This window comes from Talpa occidentalis, unplaced genomic scaffold (assembly GCF_014898055.3).
Source record: "Talpa occidentalis isolate TD23 unplaced genomic scaffold, MPIMG_talOcc4v2.1 talOcc4.11, whole genome shotgun sequence".
In the NCBI taxonomy this organism is placed as follows: domain Eukaryota; kingdom Metazoa; phylum Chordata; class Mammalia; order Eulipotyphla; family Talpidae; genus Talpa; species Talpa occidentalis.
The window spans coordinates 37,035,827-37,057,153 of NW_023601104.1; the positions used below are offsets into that span (position 1 = coordinate 37,035,827).

The 21,327-nt window shown below is 49.9% G+C and overlaps 1 protein-coding gene across 1 annotated transcript in view; it reads right to left on the reverse strand.

The window, feature by feature from the left end:
- The window catches only part of HCN4 (hyperpolarization activated cyclic nucleotide gated potassium channel 4), a 51,134-nt gene that overhangs the window by 10,162 nt on the left and 19,645 nt on the right, over positions 1-21,327 (reverse strand). The window contains 3 exon segments of the mRNA XM_037502895.2: positions 7,279-7,497; positions 9,597-9,758; positions 16,342-16,765. Coding sequence (XP_037358792.1) covers positions 7,279-7,497; positions 9,597-9,758; positions 16,342-16,765 — 805 coding nt within the window.

The window sequence follows — 21,327 nt, forward strand, 5'->3', positions numbered from 1 at the left end:
AAGAGGAAGATAATTGCAATAGAAGCCTACATTAAGAAACAAGAAAAATCCTAAATAAACAAGTTAACATTGCAACTAAAGCAACTTTAAAAAATACAAACAAAACCAAAAGTTAGTAAAAGCAAATAATAAAAATTAGAGCAGAAATAAAATAGAAAAGACCGTGTAAGAGATCAATGAAAATAAAGTTGGTTCTTTAAGAAGATAAAATCGGGGCCTCCCCGGTGGCGCAGCAGTTGAGCGCTGGGTTGCGAAGCTGCCCGCAGCCTCTGCAGCGCCGGTTCGATCCCCGGCTGCTCCCCGGCCACCAGAGGAGGGTCCCACATGGCGCGCAGACCTCTCCTGCCGCCCGCTGCTCCCCTCAGCAGTGTACTTCGGTCCTTCTGCCTGCTCTGCTCCCCGCTCTGGCTCTGGTGAATCCTCTCACCATCCCTGCACCTCTGGCCTGTACCCCAGCTTGCATACATAAATAAATCTTTTTTTTTTTAAAGATTTATTTTATTTATACGAGAGCCAGGATACAGGTCAGATGCATGGGAGGGTGAGAGGATTCACCAGAGACAGAATGGGGAACAGAACAGGCAGACTGACTGAAATACACTGCTAAGGGGAGCAGCGGGGGAGACAGGAGAGGTCCGCTCGCCATGTGGGTTGCTCGAGGCCAGCGGGGATGAACCGGCACTGCAGAAGCTGCGGACAGCTTCACAGCGCGGCGCTCAACCGCATGCGCCACCAGGGAGACCCAATAAATATTCTTAAGGGCCTCTCTGGTGGCGCAGGTGGTTGAGAGACACACTGTAAAGCTGTCCACAGCCTCTGCAGTGAGGGTTTGATCCCGGCCGCTGAGGAGAATCCCACATGGCGCAGCAGACCTCTCCTGCCTCGCCTGCTGCTCCCCTCAGCAGTGTATTTCAGTCAGTCTGCCGGTCTGTTCCCCACTCTCTCTGGTGAATCCTCTCACCCTCCCCCGCAAATGGCCTGTACACTGGTTCTTGTATAAATAAATCTTAAATAAATAAATCTGTTAATTTTTTTTTAATCAAACCTTTAAAGAACTTATACCTATTTTACTCAAATTACTTGAAAATTATTCAAGAGGGACTACTACTCCATAACACAGTATAAGTTGCCAACATTACCCTAATTACCAAAACCAAAGACATAACAAAAACAAAAACTACAGACTAATGGCTTTGATGAATATTGACGTGCAAATGCTCAACAAACTAGTAAATGGAATTCAACAATACCCTGTAAGAATCATATGTCATAATCAAGTGGATTTATTCCAGGAATACAAAGATGGTTTAACATATGCAAATTAATTAATGTAATACACTGTATGAACAAAAGAAAGAACAAAAACCTACGATATCAACTGAAGAGAATAAAGCATTTGACAAGATATAGCACCCATTTATGGCAAAAACTCTAAACATGATGGGAACAGAAAGAATGTATCTAAACATATGTACCTAAACACGTATCACAAAACTACAGTCAGTGTAAATACTTAATGGTGAACAACAGAGTTTTTCCTCTAAGATCAGGAACAAGGCAAAGATGCCCACTGCTACCACTTCCATTTAATTTAGCTAGAACAGTCAGACAACCAGATTTTAGCTAGAACAGTCAGACAACCAGAGGAAAGGAATCCAGAGTAGAAAAGAAGTAAAACTATCATTATTTACAGACAATATTATGTATGTATACATATATACATACATACCTACCTACATACATACATACCTAAAGATTCCACTGAAAACCTACTAGGAACAATAAACAACTACAGTAAAGTGGGAGGTTGCAAAATTAACGCACAAAAGTCTGTTTCATTTTTACATATAATGAATGAGAAGAAAAAATTCTATTTACAATCACATCAAAAGACTTAAATACCTAAAAATTAGCTTAAATAAGGAGGGGAAGTATTTATAGATTGACAACTATGGACACTACTAAAAGATATAGAAAAAGACAGAAAGATATTCCATGTTTATGGATGGGGAGAATTAATATAGCGAAAATGACTATTTTACCAAAAGCAATATATTGATTTAATTGACCTATAATGGGGCAAGGCCCCATAAAAATTCCAGTGATATTCTTCAATAGAATGAAAAGTACTAAAACTTAAATGGAACCATAAAAGATCCTGAATAGCTGAAGCAACTCTGAGAGGGGGAAAAAAAAAAAGAGGCATGTTACCTGATTTTTAAATTGTATTATAAAGCAACCAAAAAAAATGGTATTAGAGGGGCCTCCCTGGTGGCGCAGCGGTTGAGCGCTGGGTTGCGAAGCTGCCCGCAGCCTCGGCAGCACCAGTTCGATCCCCAGCGGCTCCCCGGCCACTGGAGGAGGGTCCCATATGGCGCGCAGACCTCTCCTGCCACCCGCTGCTCCCCTCAGCAGTGTACTTCGGTCCTTCTGCCTGCTCTGCTCCCCGCTCTGGCTCTGGTGAATTCTCTCACCCTCCCGCACTTCTGACTGTACCCAGTGCTTGTATAAATAAATAAAAATAAATCTTAAAAAAAAATGGTATTAGAATAAAAATAGACACATGGAGCAATGGGACAGAATTGAAAGCATAGAAATAAATCTACACATACATCAATACCTAATTTAATAAAGTCTCTTTAACAAATGATATTGGGAAATGTGGACAACCACATGTAAAAGAATGAATTTGGACCACTCTTTAATTTCACATACAAAATATATTCAAAATGGATTAAAGACATACATATAAGATCTATAGCAATAAAATTCATAGAAGAGAGCATTGGCAATATGTTTCATGACATCAATTATAGAGGTGTCTCTGGGCATTCAACAAATATGGTAAGGGAAATAAAAACAAAAATGAGCTATTGTGACAACTTCAAATTAATAAGCTTTTTATATTTTGAAAGAACATTTTAGCAGATTAAAAAGAAATCCCACTGTGTGGGAGAAGATATTTACACATCACACAACCAATATCCAAAGTATACAAAGAACTCATCCAACTGAACAACAAAGAAACATGCAACTGCAACCCAATTAAAAATGAGCAGCAGATCTCATCAGACAATTTTCCGAAGAGGATACATATGTCAACGAGTATATGAAAAAATTTTTCATCAACACTTTTAATGAGGGACATGCCAGTCAAAACCACAATGAGAGATTATCTCACACCTGTGAAAATGTCATATATCAAAAAGACTCCCAACATCAAGTGTTGGAGAGGATATGGAGAAAGAGCAACCCCAAAATATTGTTGGTAGGAATATAAAATTGGTGCAGCCATTTTGGAACGTGTTCTGGACTTACTTAGAAAGCTAAAAAATGTTGGGCCTCCCCTGGTGGCGCAGCGGTTGAGCGCTGGGCTGCGAGGCTGCCCGCAGCCTCTGCAGTGCCGGTTCGTTCCCCGGCCGCAGGCGAAGGTCCCACAAAAAAAAAAAAAAAAAAAAAGCTAAAAAATATGGAAACACTATATGATCCAGCAATGCCACTGGTATCTATCCAAAGAGCATGAAATAGACAACTCAAAAAATTACATGCTCCAAAGTGTTCATTGCAGCCTTACTTACAATAGCTAGGCCACGGGCACCTAAGTACTCACTGATAAAGGACTGGAAAAGAAGATGTGGTATTCAATTTTCCCAAGACCATTTGTTAAAGAGGCTCCTTTCTTTATTAAATTAGGTCCTGGTGTATGTGTGTAGATTGCTACTACTCAGCCACAAGGAAAGATGAAATATCATTTACAGCAAATTGTAAGGAACTTGAAGGGATTAATGTGAAACAAAGTAAGTCAGAAAGTTAAAGGCAAATGTTGGAAGATTTCACATATGTAAGTAATATAAACAAACAAAGCAAGTGAATTGACAAAGCCAAATGATTGTAAACTAGTAGACACTGATAATTAAGAGGTTAAGAGGGCGGGGAAGGAGGGAGGAGTACAAGGAACGGTCGGTCCGGTCGGTCGTGGGGGAATAAAAAATGAAAATGGAAAGGGAAGGAAAGGAAGCGGGGAGGGAAAGAGAAGCAGAGGGCAGGGAGGGAGGGGGAGAGAGAAATCCCAGCACAGGGGAGGCACTGGGTAGAGCTGGGACCTTAAGCAGAAGTTGGGAACAGGATATTTGTGAACTTAAGTGCCCAGGCTCTAATAAAAACTGTTCCTGCTCCCCTCCCCCGAAGAGTGAAGCGCAAGCATTGCTCCAGCCATCTCTGGGTTGGGGGGGGGGTGGGGGGTGGAGAATGGGGCACCTTAGGAGCATGGCGAGGGACAGGTTAGGCAGTAACAGAGATTTTCCCATAACTCATATACCCCGGGAATAATCAGAAATAAGCAAACAGATTTTCATATATTAGCACCCTAAAGAGATGGAGACACAGGGCTCAGCGAGAGGCCAATGGGCAACTAAGGCTGGGAGTGAATTTTCCTAAGGCTGGGAGTGAATTTTCCTAAAGTTCTTCCAGCCCACCTGGTCTCTGTCTGGCTTAGTTATGCCTGGACCCAGCAAACAGTGACTTCCTGGCTGGCAGCCACTGTGCAGGGACAGCCAGAAGAAGGAATTTAGAGAATTCCTCATGCGTGCAGAATCGACAGGGGTAGGGAAGCAGGGTCCGGTGACAGGGCAGAGGTTGTTGTTCAAGTGACATGTAATAGCAGGGCAGAGGGGAGGTAACACATTTAAGAGAGATTTATGGGTGAAGTAAGACTCAGAGTGATATTAGATAAAGATTAAAATAAAGACAAGTCTCAAATGAGGAGCCACAAGCAGCTTGACTCTGCCCTAGAATAAACCCTATGCTTTTTCTAAACAAATCCCTGACTGTGTCTCAGAGCGCCCACCCTGCTCAACACTGACTCCTGGCCCTCCTCACTCATTGAGCCCTGGCCCTGCCCCTGCCCACACACTGAGATCTGACCCTGGCCACACACTGAGATCTGACCCTGCCCACACACTGAGCCCGGCCCTGCTCATACATGGAATGCTAACCTGGTCACAGGCTGGATGCTGAAGCCCGACATTGGTCTTTCTAAGCTGCTCTCTCTCCCTCCCCACTGCAGCCCCCTCCCTCCTAGCCCAGAAGCCTTTGTTCTAGCCAGGCTGGTTTCTTTACCACCTTTCTGCACACCTTAGCTCATGCTCATCATGAAGGCTGGCCTAGAGTTCTCTTCCATGGTCTCCCTCCTCTGCCTCCCCTACCTGACCTTCTCGGCCTGCCCTGGCTCTGGATCTTAGTGTCATGGGACATGGGCCAACATCTCTCAGCTACCCCACCAGTGGACAGCACCTGGGGCAGGCAGGCAGTTAATATATACTGAGCCCTACTGTGTGCCAGACACTGGGAACACACGGAAAGGACAAGACATGTCCTCACAGAGCCATGCCCTGTAGAGGGAAGATGGACCTGAAACAATCAGGACCCAAGGATTCATTCCATAATTACAGGAGTGTGAGGTGTGGTGAAGGAGAGTGAGAGGACCTCGGGGGCACACGGTAGGTAGGAGGTTGACTGACCCCAGAAGGCTTCACCAAAGAGGAGTTTAGGCTGAGGCATGCAGAGGTGGCCAGGGGGAAAGAAGAGAAGAGTGTTCCAGGCTGGAGTCTATGCCAAGGCCGTGAGGCAGGAGGGGAGAGGTGGGAGGTCTGGCAAGGCAGCGAGAAAGCAGTGAGGCACCAGGCATGCCCTGTACATGAGAAGGGCAGGGGCTGGGTCACACCCTTAACCATCAGGTTGAGAGAGCATACTTAGGAGTTAATCCACACCCAGGAGCAATGCAAAGGCTCCAAGTAGAAGAATGGTCTTAGATTTATGTTTTGTAAATGCCAACCCTAACTGTGGAGAGTGGAGTAGAGCGTGGCAGGGTGGAGCCTGCTCAGTGAGTAGCTTGCTCTGTGCCAACACAGTTCTAAGGGTTTGACAGGTATGGCCCACTCCTCACACCCCGCATGATATAAGTCCTCACACTGTCCCCACCATACAGATGGGCCAGCGGAGCACACGGACATGACACAAGATGCGCCCCCTCACTGAGCCCGTGGATGGAGGTGCTGGGCTGGGGACCCAGGCAGCCTGACTCCAGGCCCGAGTCATGGCCTGGTGAGGAAGCTGCTGTGGGCCCAGGCAGAGGCGCCTGGATGAAGGGAAAGAGTTGATGTTCTGAGGGAGGCATTAATGACCGAGAGACGCCAGGCATGGCTCCCGATGTCTGGCCGGGCGCCTGTGTTACTGTGTCCACTAACAAGCTGGGCAGGAGCTCAGAGCTTGGGAGAGTGTTCTCATTTTGGACATGATGAGGTTGGGGTGTTCAGGGAGGTTTCGTTTAGTCCATAGCCAAGGAAAGAAGGTGGGGGCTGATTATGTCATTTGGGCCCCACTACCGAGAGATGGATAGAGAGCAGGGCTGGGGCTAGAACAGTAACAACTAGTTAAGCAGAAGAGCAGAGAAACAGAGAGCAGGTCTAAGCCACCAGGGACCCAGCTGTGAAGTCTGAGAAGACAAGCCAGCCAAGGGGAGCGGGGAGGGCTGGCCTGAGAAGGAACAGAACAACCCTGTGTGCAGTAACGGTACCAAGGCAAAGCCCAGATGGCGGTGACAACTGTCATGGGTGCTGAGAGACGAGCTAGACCAGGGCCTGAGAGGCCTTAGCTGGGCAGAGGGCCTTGGTGAACTTGAACTTAGTCAGCTGAGATAAGGAAGTGGATTTGGCAATCATAAATAATGTGGGTTTTTTTTTTTTTTCCTTTTAGGGCAGGTTTATTACAAAAAAGGGGGAGAAAAATAAAGGACACTAGCATAGAAACAAGCAGGCAGAAAGGCTGCTGCCTGGGGCTTTCTTTTGATTGTTTGAGGAAATTGTTGATGGAAAGGAGAAATACAACAGAAAAAAAAAAGTATAGCTAAAGCCCCATGATGGAGGGACTTGAGGTTCTTAAGAAGGACGAGACTGATTCAGTTTCAGTGCTCATAGGAAGCCTTGTAGACTGGGGGAGGCAGGAGGCTGGAAAGGACTGTGCGCAGGGAAGAGAAGTCCCCTGTCAGGAGAGAGTCACACCAGCAGGGGGCAAGGTGGGTACTGATAAAAAGACATTCATAGAGTAAAGGCCAGGGAGGTGAAGTAGTTCACACCTTAGAGCCCCCCCCCCCTTCCTTTGTCTCTCACAGCGGGATCCCAATCACGACAGGTTCCCACTGGCTGTGTTCCCTGTGGGAAGGTCCCATGGGAAGGTTCTCCAGAGCGAGATAGCCCTGTGGATCACAGTTCTCCACCCTACCTTTTCCTGGTACTGGCGCCGGGAGGAGTCCAGAGACTGGATGAGGGCAGTGGCGTGGCCGATGAACATGGCGTAGCAAGTGGCGCCCACGATCATGCTGAGCATGGTGAGCCAGACATCCGACATGCCCACGGGTGCCTGCCGTCCATACCCGATGCATAGCATGTGGCTCATGGCCTTGAAGAGGGCATAGGAATACTGCTTTCCCCAGGAATTGTTCTGTGGGCAGATGTACAGGTTGACAGACAGATCCAAGGGGTGTGTGTGAATGGGGTTCAGGACGATGAGAGGGTAGGCTCTTCTCACTAACACCCGTGTCACCTGCCACTTCCCACCCCTCAACCTAATTCCTTCCCAGTGGTTGAATCCAGGGTTCCCAACTTTGCTGTTGACTGAAAACCTTGGGTAAAGGGCAGGGAGGGTCACACCGGCCACCTGTGGTGACAGAGTAAATCCCCCATTTGAGACTTTCTCCTGCAATGGGGGACAGGAATCAGATAGGAAGCCCCAGCAAATGGATGGGAGGCAACCTAGCCCTGATCTGACCTCTCAGCTCCCAGGCAACAGCTTGGGAGCTTCCTCAGGAGCAAAGATCCCAGGCTGAGGCCACCCTGCTGTCCTTTGCTTTCTGGAATAGCTCTCCCTCCCTCCTCCCCCAAGCTACTGCCAAGTGAAGCCCATTTCCCCACTGACCTCAATTATAAAACCAGATATGCTTCCCCCTGGGGGGACAAGCTCTGGCAGACAAGCCAAACACACTGTCCTCATTCTGGGCGAGCAAAAGTTAAGGCATTGGAGCTAACTCACCTCATTATCCCTGTTTGCATTTGTCCAGGGCTGAGGACACTAGTTATCCTTTCCCCAGAGATGGAATGTCTGGGACACACAAAGCTTGGGGGCAGGAGGATGGAGAGAGGGAGCCAGGCTTCTGGCTATTTTTGTCTCCAAAGCCAGTAGGTGTCTCAAGAAAGGCTCAGTGTGGAGCCCCCTCACTGGGCTCGCAAGGGCCAGCTCTAGAATTCAGTACACCTGTCAGCCAGCCACCCTCAACCTCACATACCTGTCCCAAATGCAGGAGCGCAGATGAACCCTAGTGCTGGCCACTTCCCCAGGGCTTCTCTGCTCATATGGGGAGTGCATTAGCAATGTGGAAACCACACTAATGCCTGACCCACAAGGGCCCTAAGCACTTCCTGGGCCACCAGGCTGTTCTCGGCACCTGGAGGAAGGCCATGTTCAAAGGTCACTCAGACCATCCTGAACAGACAGGATGTCCTGTAGCCACAGACAGAGCTAGTCCTGTGGTTTAGTCCGGAACAGGGCGTGAGATTCGAGGGAATGAACTCCAGGGGAGGGCTCCCCACCTGGGGAGCCTGGGGAGTCTCAGCTGCCTCAAGTCAGGGCTTCTATCCTCACTGCTGAGCCTCTGAGGACCCGGAAATTCAATCCATATGGCCGATTCATTTACACTGAGCTCATCAAAAGGTTGTTTTGTAAAGGCCTGTTTGATGCTGAAAGATGCCTCAGGGTCTCCTTCACCTCTTTCAAAGCCTTTTTTCCTCCCTTGGGGTCCTGGGATTTAGCCTTCAGACTGAACCAAATTGACTAGGAGGGAGAACTAGGTAGGCAGGGGTTCCCGGACACAGAGCAAGTCTCCTAGATCCCACCCTGTCCAGAATGCAGCTGGGGAGCTCAGCTCTATGGCTTGTGATTCCAAATTCTCTCTGCACCTGCAGGGTTGAAGGGGCCAGGAGGGAGCTTAGGTTCCATCTTGCCTGCCATCCCTGCCATCCCTGCAACTAGGATGTGCCTGTGAGGGGGTTGGTTGGTGAGGGGTATGGGGGAGGGAGGAGATGGGAGGTAGGGGAACAGCTGGGCACTGCGATGGAACAGAAAGTGACCCAAGTAGCCAAATGTGACCTGGGTGGCTACCTGTGCTGCTCCCAGTGCCTATAGCATCTGCAGTCCCTTGTGAGGGTTGGCTGGCCTTGAGGGAGAGAGGTGGGAGGGCAGAACTGTCAGCCCTACTTTGCCATGCCTGCTCTAATCTGAGGATTCCAGGTTTGAGTCCCCTGCGTGAAACTAAGGCCAAATAGGGAGGCTTTCTGTGGCACTGGGGGCTGTAAGAAGGTGGAGGCAGCAGCACCTCCTCTGACTGTGACAGACCTGCCCTGGATAGAGCAGGAGCCCTGAGCCCCAGGGGTGGCATCTCAGGGTCCCACTTGCTGGGACTGGGGAGTTTCAAGCTGTCTACTCGTTCTGTCTGGCTGTGCCTAAGGGCCCCCTCCCTGCGCAAGCGAGGTGATCCTGGTGCTCACCACCATGTCGTTGATGGACACCCAGCAGTCGTCCGGGAAGTCCTGCAGCATGGGCACCAGGAACTGCAGGCAGCCGTCCCAGTGGCACAGCAGCAGCATCATGCCGATGAGGTTCACGATGCGCACCACAGCACTGGCCAGGTCGTAGGTCATGTGGAAGATCTGCAGCAGAGGTGAAAAGGTTGGCACAGATAGCTGGGTGTCCCCTCCTAGCCAGCGCCTGCAGCTGCTTGTGGCTCTGCACACGCTTGGGCAGAGGGCCCAGCTCAGTGCAGGGCCAGGCTGTGGCTCAGGTAGGAAGGCATCAGGCCAGGCCCTGGGAAAAGCAGACCACAGATTGTAGGGCCCCAGAGGGATGCCTGCTGGGATCTGTGTGGATGGAGTGGGGGGGCTCCCATGAAAAGTCCAGCCTTCCAGGATGAAGGGCATCTGGAGCTCTGTGTAGTCCCAAAGGGCAGAGAAACCACTTGGTCAGCTTGCCAGGTGTGAGGGCAACAACAGGGAGGAGAGTCAGCCAGACTGAGGCTATGGCGGTGGGGGATGGGGGGAGCAAGGGGTGGGTGGTGTCTGCAGTCACACCAGGGGCACTGTGTTTCTCTAAATCTGTCTGTAGACGCTTAGCACCTACTCAGGGACAGAGGGCTTTGCCTCAGAGCAGCACAAAACCACAGGCTCGAAGGTCATGAAGACCATGCTTCCAGGCCCAGTTCCTACATAGTTTCTAGCTGTGTGACCTGCAGAAAGTCTGTGAACTTCTCTGGTCGTATTTCCTCATCTGGAAAATGGTGACAAAAATTCTTGCCTGAGTGGGTTGTCAAAAAGATGAAGTTATACATCTAAAATGCTAGTCCTGGGTATAGTCAGTAATAGTGCTCGCTGCAAACCATTACGAATTTTGGGATATTGTTAATAATAATTAATCTCTATGATTAATTTGTATTAGCAGTAATGCTCTCCTTTACTTAGTTGGGGATAAAAGGAGGCAGGCAAGACAGGAGGACAAATAGAATGCCACAGGTCTGGATACTTAGAGTTGTAAATCAAGGTGACAAATTGTTAAATACAATATTGTCTCACTTACCTTGACAGAATCCTCATCATGTCCCTACCAGACAGAGCTCCCTGCCCATCCAATCCATTTGGAAATAAGTACATGCAAATGTCCCTTAAAGAGGAAAGTCAGACCATGACACCCCCTCACCCGAAAGCTTCCATGACTTTCCATCACCCTGAGAGCACAACCCATGACTGCGGCCCTCAGTGTTCTGCTCACCCCTCCTCTCCCTACTCGTCCCCAGCCACCACCTCTGGCCACCCTGGCCTTCTTGAAGGCTTTGAACGCTCCCAGCCAGTCGGTGCTTACCCAGGCGCCTTGGTATTGGGCTTGTTACTCCAGCAGCCTGTGTCCTTCCCCGGCGCCCACTCATCAGCCTGTCTCGACTCAAATGCCACTTCCACGGAGAGACTCCTGACCCCTCTGAGTGAAGCAGCTAGTGTGCTCCCCTCCCCCACCAAGACGCCCATTTATTTCCTTCATGGACTCAGCACTATCTAAAATGGCACTCACTTACTTTCCTACTGCTTCATGAAGCAGGGGTCTTTGTTGTCACTCTCTACTCCTCAGTGCTTAGCATGCGCGGGCATTCCGACACACTTGTTGATTGCCTGACTAAAATGCATGTATGCCTGACTAAATGAGTGGACATGAAGCTAAAGGAAGACTCAGGCCACTTCTAGAAAGTGCCCCAGACTTCCATGTCCTACAGCCACTGCTCCTTGCTACAAATCACTCTGGGTGTGAAAGGCAGAAATATGAAGACTCAGGTATCCTCAGAGTGTGTGGTGCTGGTATAGCTGGCACTGAGCTGAAGAGGCAGGTGCTGGGAACACCTGTTGGAGCAGGGAGGGCAGCGGTGAAGGGTGCTGTGGGTGGCGCTCAGGTACTGCCAAGCCACAGGCACCAAGAGTTCCAAATCTGTGCTTCCCAGGGAAAAGGTGGCTGGGGCACATCCATCCATACTAGGAAGGTACCCCAGCTAGTGAGGGTACTTCCCTTCCCCCAACGCTCTTTGGCACCAGTGGTTGCTGAGAGTGAGGCTGGACGTTGCTGGGAGAGGTTGCTAAACACCATGCCCTGCTGTGGGCTGGGCCACCAGCCACTGCAAGTCAGCTACGCTGCGCAAATATTTGTCTGCCTCTTTATACCTCATCAAAACCCCCCTTTATGATGTGGTTCTGACTGTGGGGGATTGAGTACCTTCATTTCTAGGCCCCCAACCCCTGCCCAAGCCTTGCTGGCAAGGTAGCCTAGTGCCCCCTGCATGGTGCTCGGGCAAGCTGGCTTCTCACCCCTCGGGAAGTTTCTTGACCATAAAGTGACATACCTTCTGCCTAGGGCAAGGGATTCTTCCCTCTGAGCCTTAGTTTCCTTAGTTTTCTGTACATTGTCTAATAACTGCCAGCTCCCAGGGCTGTCTTGGGTACTCAAGTGCTCACTGCTTTCTTTCCTTCCCAATCTTCCTCAGCCCTAAAACAAAGAGTTGATTTCTCAGTCTTGGGGAAAGATCAGAAACTGGAGTTGGGGCCTGGGTAAAGGGCCTTCTGGGGCCTCATTTTCTCCTCTGGGAAAAATGAACTACTACCTGTGTCTCAGAAATGAGCGGCCATGAGGACAGCAAGCCAAACAAAGCCTGAGAAAGTGGGGTGTGCATGTGGACCCTGGGCACATTCTGGAGGGGGCTGGACTGAAGGTTGCGCTGGGTCCCTACCTGAGGCCTGGCAAGAGGGCCAACCTCTGCCCCACAGAATCACTCCTGTGTTGGCCCCCCTTCCCACTGATGCCAAATCCTGATTCTGAGAAGGGTGGAAAAACCAAGGCCCACAGGGGAAGGAGACCGAGAGGGGCTGTGGGTCACCTGGCCTACGCACCCATCTCTAGCTTTCCTCCTGCTGCTCCTCCAGCTGGCTGCTGAGGGAAAAAAGAGGCTTGTGGGATGGGTCGCTGGGGTGCTGGGCCCTGCAGGGGAACATCCGAAGGGGGGCGACCAAGGTTTCTAACAATAGCCTCCGTGCCTATAACAAGCTCGCACCTCAGAGGGAGGGAAGAGGCTTGGCTGGGAGAGGCTTGGGAGGGAAGATGCTGACCTAGATCACCCAGGATGAAGGCAGAGGCTGGTGTCCTCCGAGACGATGGTCTACACCTGCAGAGACCCTCCATGACCCTGACCCCTGAGACCTGCCACCCAAGGCTGAGGAACTGAACTAGAAAGGCTGGGCGGAGCTGGGGAGAGGAACTTAGCATCTCTAGGTCACCAGGGGACTTTGGGCAAGCATGTCCTCTCCATGTAAGGTCGACTCTGCAGCCCTCAACCAGGGCCATGACAGTGTCCTCTTGAGGGAGGCTGGGGCTGGGACAGAAGCCCAGGGAACAAGTCTGACAGTGGGGGAAAACTGAGGCCCTGAAGAAAGAAAGACTCACGCAGTAAGTTGGAGATAGGGCAGGTTTTCTCTATTAAATACTTCCCTCCTTATCTGTCCTTGAATCTGGGCCTCACAGTAGCCTCCCTACTGCTGCTCTAGGCTGAGGTGAGGTTAGGAGGAGCCCCAGGGCAGGGATAGTCCATTAAGTATTTGAAGACAGAGCTCCTGAGGCCAGCTGGACACCCCAAATCCAATCCCAGGGGTCCAGTGGAGTCTTTGGCTGGGCGGAGTGCCCAGCAGAAACCAGCTCAGAGCAATTTCCTCCCCAGCTGCTAGATGAGATAAGAGCAGGGGGGAGGGGCAGCAATCTGTCTGGCCTCCAGGGATCTCCCTCCTGCCCACATGATTGGGTGGCAACGTTCAGTTCAGCTCTCTGACCTGAAGCCTCCCGGGGCCTCTGTCTGTCCCCAGGGAAAGACCACAGGAGCTTGCTTTTTCACTTGTAGACAGCTCTGAGGGCAGTCACACCAGAGGGCTGGAGGGGATAGGACCCCTTTCCCAGATGTATGGTGTGGGCCCGGAAGGAGAAGCTCTTAGCCCTGCCCCAGGGCCCACCTGCCCAGCACTGGCCACACTGCCAAGTCCCACCAAACACTGGCTGTCAGGGCCCAGGCCTAAGGTTGGGGGGAGGTAGGACTGGTCCCCTAGGGGGCCGGGGCTGGAGACACAAACCATACCAGAGAAGGGAAGAGTGGCCCATCTCTGCTTTAAATGGCATGGGTCATGGGTCCAAGACAAACAGAAGGTTGGGGGTTTCTGGGGGATTGAGGAGCCAAAAATGCTCCTGCATATCCACTTGGGACAGAGACGAAGACACGCTCTTCCTCTTCTGCGTGGCCCCAACCATCACCACTGTCCCTGTAGACACCATCCCCGCTCAGCCCTGAGCTCAGACCCACATGCCAACAGCTCTCTGCAGCTAGATGCCCCATGGTGCCTCAGGGTCAGCCTGTCACAGGGAACTGCTCACCCCAACCTGCCACCAGGCCCTTGCATGCTTTTCCAACCTGCCAGCAGGTCCTTGCGTGCTTTTCCAGTCTCATCTGAACTCAGCCCTCACACAGGGAATTAGAGTAGAATCAAAGTTCTTTAGGCTCTCTGAGAAAGTGTGAGTGCCTGGAGCCAGGAGTTAGGAGGCCCAGGTCAAAAAGTTTACCACGAGGGCAGGTAACCCTTCAGAGCCTCAGTTTCCTCCCCTGACAAATGGGGATAATAAGCCCTACCCTATTTATTTTGCCATGTAGGTCCAAGGAACCAATGAGAGAATGGGTAAAAGCATTTGAGGAAAGCAGACACGCTGTGGAAGTATGAAGGTTATGAAGACAATTGGGCTGGGGGAGGGGCATTTATGAAAAGATTCTCTGCACCAGGGTTCATACTAAGGGATTTACAAACATCACCTCATTTCAGTCTCACAATGACCCAGTGAGGAAGGTATCACCTATATCCATTTTGCAGATTCAGAGACTGAGGTTCAGACAGGTAAGGACCCACTACTATACAGAGGGGCTAAGATATTAACTGGGCTCACATGTGTCATTCTCACTCCAAAGCCCCAAGCATTCCACTACTCCAGGCAGGGCTGCCACATTGCTGGGAGGAGCTCAGAGCACTAACTGGGTTGTGTTCTAGCTCTGCCAGCAGTCTGTCTACTGCGTGACCTTGGGCAAGTCATTGCTCCTTCCCTGTCAGCAGGAATAAAGCACATTTTCCAAGCCAAGGAGAATTTCTGCCATGGAGTGATTCTGCCAGGCAGGTGTAGGCACTTCTGCGGCACAGGTGCTCAAGACACCTCTGACCTCAATCTGCCAGTGCTCCAACCATCAGCCATGGGTGCCGCATGCTAGGATCCAGGCTGCTGCTGCTGCTGGCAGGAATCCAGGGTGGAGGAGCTTCGAATCCTGGGCATGGGGACTTCACCCACTCACATAGAGGTCTGGAAGACCAGGAGACCAGCAGTGCAGCAAAGAGTCCCAGTGGGAAATGCACCTCTACAGAAGGTGCAGCCCCCCCCAGACCACAGCCCACTCTGGCAGAGCATGTGCTCTTCCTTCCCAATGTACCTCCAGGCTGGCATGCCTGCCACTGTGGCCAAAAGGTGTAGCTGGGTGGTGGCAGATGGATGTGGACTGCATGCTTGGCAAGGTCACCAGCTTGTTTTAAACCCCAGCCCAGGGCCGTCCTCTCCTCCTCCCTCAGAGACGGCATTAAGCCCAGGGATGAGTTTACTTTTTTCCGAACAGTGTTGGGGCACCCAGTTCTTTTGCAATTGTCTATGTCGTTTCTGTAGCAAGCGCTCTCCCCAGAGCCCCGAGGATCCCTTTACCGTTTCTGCACACCCAACTCCAGGCTCCCTGGTGCTTGCACTCCCTATGGCCAGCACCTGCCACCTGCTGCTCTTTGTCAGAGGCTGCCCCAGACTGCCCTCTGGGAACCCTCTGCCTGCTGGCACCTGAGCTGAAGTGCCCTGAGTCAGTGACTGACAGGTAACGAGATATAAAATTCTGACTCCTTTGCCCTGATTGGGACAACTCTGAAGTATGAGATACACGGTCCTCAGCGTCACCCTCCCTGGGACTTGGCTTGATGTCATACTCCCTTGCTTTCCCCATCTCTTTCCCAACCTCATAACAGATTTTCCTGGAGATGCTCCCCCCTCCAACCTTGTTACTCTTATGCAAATCCTCATCTCAGGATCTTTTCCAAAACAACCCTAACATGGTTGCCAACAAAATTTGTACAAAAATCCAAATTTCTGCTTCTTACGATAAGGCTGTATATTTCACAATCCTGGGCCCATTCCCAGGCTAGAGCTGAGTAGTCGCTTCCTAATACAGATGGAAGATATGTTTTTCCTGCTCCACCACACTGCCTTCCACTGCTCTTTTCATCATTCACAGTCCTCTCTGGCCCCTCCAGGATTATGAGTTTGCAATCCCTACAATGTCAGTGCAGGCTCTAGGGTCATTGGCTTAAGTTCACGTTCCAGGTTCACCTACTACTATTGTGTGCCCTTGTGTAAATCACTTAATCTTTCTCTTGGTATCCTCCAGTGAATACCTGCATGTGCTTATGCGATATCCTTGGTGGGTGTCATAGACATAAATGGACTGCATGTGAAGTGCTTTGTGCAGTATCTAGCACATAAGAATCAAGAAATTACTATTCTTTGTTAAACAGCCCTTATCCAAGTTTCTGAGATTACTCTCACTCACCCTGGGAGGAAGATACCTCTCCCACAAGAGGCTTGGGTCTGACCACTCACCTCCTCCCACTGGTGAATATATCGAATGAGGCGGGAAAGACGCAAGAGGCGCAGGAGGCTGAGGATCTTGGTGAAGCGAACGATGCGCAGGGCCCGGGCTGTCTTGTAAACCTCTGAGTCGATGCGTGTCTCCACAATGAGGAAGATGTAGTCCACGGGGATGGAGGAGATGAAATCCACCACAAACCAGCTTTTGAGGTACTTCATCTTAATCCGCTGTGGGTCCAGGATGATCTCTGTGTTGTCTTCCACCACGATCCCTGTGCGGAAGTTGAGGACCAAGTCGATGAGGAAGAATGTGTCTGACACTACATTGAAGACTATCCAGGGAGTGGTGTTCTCATCCTTGAAGAAGGTGATGCCCACAGGGATGATGATCAGGTTTCCCACCATCAGCAGCAGCATGGTCAGGTCCCAGTAAAATCTGCCCAGGGACACAGGGGTCAGTTGTCAGAGGAGAGAATAAATTACAGACTAAAAGAGAATGCTAGGAGAGAAGGCAATGTGGGAGGGAGAAGTCTGGGGAGTTCTGAGACATTGCAGTAAACAGGCACTCAGGTACCAGGGCAGATGTAGAGACTGGCAGGTGTGAGGGAACACACACTGAAAGAGGCTTTCCTTCACAAAGGATAAGCTCTCCCTGCCCTCCATAACCTCCCTAATCACAAGTCTCCTACTCCCACTCCCATGCCCCACGAGAGTAGAGCTTCAAAGAAAACCAAATGATGACATACAGAGAAGTGAGAGGCTGTGTCAGTGGCAGAAGCAGTTTACTCTGCCCCACCCCAGCGTGCCCTAACCTCCCTAAGGATCAGATGTGGCCTGAGACAGGCTGGCAGGTAGACATGTCACAGATTGTGAGCAGAGAGCAGGGAAGCTCCAGAGAAACAGCAGGTGAGAAGCTCCACTTTTAGCCCAGCTCTGTCACTGAAGTATTGTGACATCAGGCGGGTGCCCTCCCAACTCTGGCCCTCAGTTTCCCCTTTATGCAGTGAGAGTTGAAGCTCTCTCCCACTCAGCCTATTGGGGGGGGCAGCTTTCTCCCTTTAATCTATCCCCAATAATAAGAAAATGTCTGGCAAGCTCCCGCCACCCCCAGAGGTTTGCAGACTAATAGAGTTGGGGAAGGGCAGTGATATCTTTCAAGGGGGAAGGGATTTCAGGCCCCAGTGGGACTTTAGGCACCAGTAAGGTATCACTCAATGCAGTGGAGAGAGACCAGATGGGGCTTTGAGAATGATTTCTCCTAAAGTTTCAAAGCAACTGCAAGTGTTTCCTGAGGCAGGTGGAAAGTGGTGCTCAGGGCAAAGGCTCTGAGAGGTTGAGCAATGTGAGATAACTCAACTGCATAGAGTTATCTCCTACACAGGGGGCCCCTTTGGGACTATGGAGACAGCAGACGGTAGCACAGACCCCAGTGCAGAAAGTATTGTCAATCATTCCCAGGGACCACTCCTAAGCACCAGTCACCCCAGTGCTGACCTCCAGGCCAAATTCTTGCTGTTTCCCTCTGCTATTCACTTAGACAATTTTATGATAGATAAAGGTAATAAGTCAGGCAGAAATAGCATGTTTCCTCTCAAGAGAAATAACCTTTTAGCCATCTCTATTTCTCTACTGCAAGGAAGTCAGGAGGAAGGGACTGGAAGACAAGCTTTTCTTGAGCCTCCAGAGGATCCCACCACAGAACCAAAGTGCCCTTTCCTGCAGTGTTACAGGTTTGAAAACACATCAAGGCGAATGATTTTCTTTGCCAGACTCAAAATGGCGCTAAGCTTCCAGGAGCAGATAGGGCCTGCTTCACTGAAGGTGGGTGAGAGGCTGTCCCACATCACACAGCTCAGGGAGGGAGGGCATTTGGAGAGGCAGCTTCTGTCAGCTCCTGTGAAAACGAAGCCCTTCAGGACCTCCAGACAGGGCCTCAAAGACTAAGGCTTCTCATTCCATGGCTGATGCCAAGAAGTCAACTTCAGCTACTCCCAACTCACCGCTCCTTCTCTAACTAACCCCAGTCCACCTATGCCATCTGGCAGAGTCTAACCTATGATTTGAGAGCCACTCCAGTCTTCACACTCCACTACACAGAACACAGCACACCCTGCTAATGACTGGAAGGTTTCAGTTTCTATGGGGTGCTTTTGAGCTGTGTACACTCCTACTCAGTTGCACGCACACCATTCAAAGGCAGCTGTGGACACTCATTAGATGCCACACACAGGTATCCCCATTCACACACACAGCATGCAAACACCCCTGTATACACACAGCCATCATCCCTATTCATTTCATCTCTTGGGGAAAACAAAACAAAGCAAAAAAAAATTGTGGCAGAGAGAGGCCACTGGGGGCCCTGTGGCCCTATGTACATAAAGCTAATAATATACTCAGGCTGGAGGAGTTTCTAAAATTAACATAGCAGGCACAAGGCGGCTGGGAATGCTGACTTGGGCAGGCCTGCCACTCCAGCGGGTTTCCACACTCTCCCCACTTCTACTTCCCTCAATTACACACCAAATTTGAGACAGTAATTAACAGGAGAATGTTTGCATTTAGTGGTCTTCATAAAACCAAATTACATGAGGCAAAAACACCCATTTCCTTGCATTTTGACTAATTGTCTCCATCATCAGTTTCCAGATGCTAAGAGATATTTCTGGTGCCTGATCTGGGTGGGGGTCGGAACACTGGAGCAATCCTCCCCGTAAAACACTAACCCAGCCCCCACCAAGAGCTGCTCAAATGGCAGCATAACATGGTGGGAAGAAGCACAGGTGCTCAGAATCAGACAACATGGGTTCAATTTCTGGTTCCATCATTTACTAGCAAGTCACTTAATCTTTCCATGCCTGTTTCCTCATCTGCTCAACAAGGATAAAAACAAGACCTAACTAGCAGAATTGTTATAAGGATTAAATTAATTATTTGTAAATGCTCTGACCCATGCCTAGTTAATTATTAAATGAATAAATTAATTAAAGTCAACAAATTCACAGTAAAGAGGTAAGGGAGGAAATGAAATCTTCCAAGGAAGAGAGCCAGTGATGGAAGTCAGGGGCTATGATATTCCAGGTCTAATCAGACAACAGAACCTGTTTACCTCCACAGACAGATACCCTGACATGAGGGAGCCCATGGCCCAGTAAAAGGACAAGGCTTAGACAGAAGTCAAGTTGGGCAGCGCTGTAAGAAAGTGTCCCAAGCAGCAGCCTGAGTAACTGGGCTGCTGGTGACCTATCAGGGTGAAGCCAGAACATGCTCCTGAGAGAGGTGAGAGGAACTGGCATTGGGAACTGCCCTTAGCCTTGCAGACTACCCCTCCTTACTCTTTGCCAGATGGTTGCACAGATTTCTGAAAGCAGGGCCTGGCGAGAGTTAAAAAGGAAAATAAGAAAAGTGATATTCAGCACCTCGGACAGCTCCTGGCGCGCCTGCCAGCCACATACTGCTGACCCAGCCAGGGGGAAGTTGGAAACCTCCCCACTGGCATCCTCAGCTCCCTGGCTCCTCTCTACACCCAATCTTAGTGACCAGAAGCCTCTCAGGTGATTCTTTAATGTCCCTTGGCATTTTCACTAGGGACTCCTTGGTGTCTAAAAGACTATTAATGGAGACCCTCCCCCCCAAACACTTCACATGTATGACTTTGTGCTTTCCATGCATTACTTCATTTAACCCTCACATCATAGCACTAAAGTGACTGCTATTGTCTGTATTTTACAGGTGATGACACTGAGGCTCATAGAGAAGTACCTTCCCAAGACCACACAGCTAGTGGGGAGCCGAACCCAAATTCAGAAAGGTCCGTGCAGTTCCAGAGTCTGATCTCTTGGCATTTTAGTCACTTCATTGGGATATAGAGAGATGGAGAAGCCCTTCTGGCACCTTTGCATCACACTGGGAAGGTAGCCCTATTATACCAGATGTGACCCAGGTCTCCCACCCTAGAGAGAAGAGAGGAGAAGAGAAGGTTGCATGGAGGTTTCGAGGGGACTTATCCTCCTGATGCTGGACTTTCTGAAGTACTTCCTGCATTGGGGAAGTAGCACAACTTGCAAGTACTAAAAGCACCCTGGTCATTAGCAATCAAGCACAGTTGCACCCATCCTGCAGAAGGGAAAACTGAGGACTACAGAGAAGGGAATAGTAACACTTCTAAAGCCTCAGGCTGGATGTCCAGTGCTCCCTAGCACCTACTACCCCTAGAATCATTCATGAATATATCACACAATCTAGGGTATCTACCCATGGTGGTGGGTGTCAGACCCTGGCAGGGAAGCAATGGACAGTCAGATTAAGACATGCTGGAATTGGCACATGCCCGAATCAAAAGCCTCCATCTTTCCAATGCCAGGTTCTCTCCTCTTCCCCAGTGTTCTCTCAACTGTGAGAAGTCCTGGCCAACAGTACACCAGCTCGGTTATGGAGGCCCATTCCCAGGTACAGCCCAAGTCTGCCTGCTCTCAATCTTGGATCTTCTACCTGAACCAACAGTCCCATCCAGGCAGGTAAGTGGCCTGTCAGCAGGAGGCATGACCCATGGGTGAACTTTGGAGGAGTGGGTCCCATATGCAGAAGGAACGAGGGAAAAAGTCAAACAGCCTTTTTATACTGATACATAGAACATCTCAGGATTTGGTCTGAGAGAAAGGCCTCAAAGGAGCTGAGGGAAAAGAAGATAGGAGGCTTGTGACCCTGAATTCAGAAACTCAAGGACCAGCAAAGGGTACTCGCCTTCCCTGGAAACTTAAGAAAAAGAAGGTGATAAAAAGGAGGCAGGAGAACTGGAGATCCTGGACCAAGGATGGCCTCCTTCAGCCTCTTTTTGTACACATCTACTCATGCCTATTTTTGAACACACATGTTCTTATACTTGGGTGCACATTCATGTACCTGTACATATACACACATGAATACATTATATTCAGTCTCTCATGTATGCATTTCCGTTAATTTCACCCTCATTTTCACATATGCATCCTTCCTTGC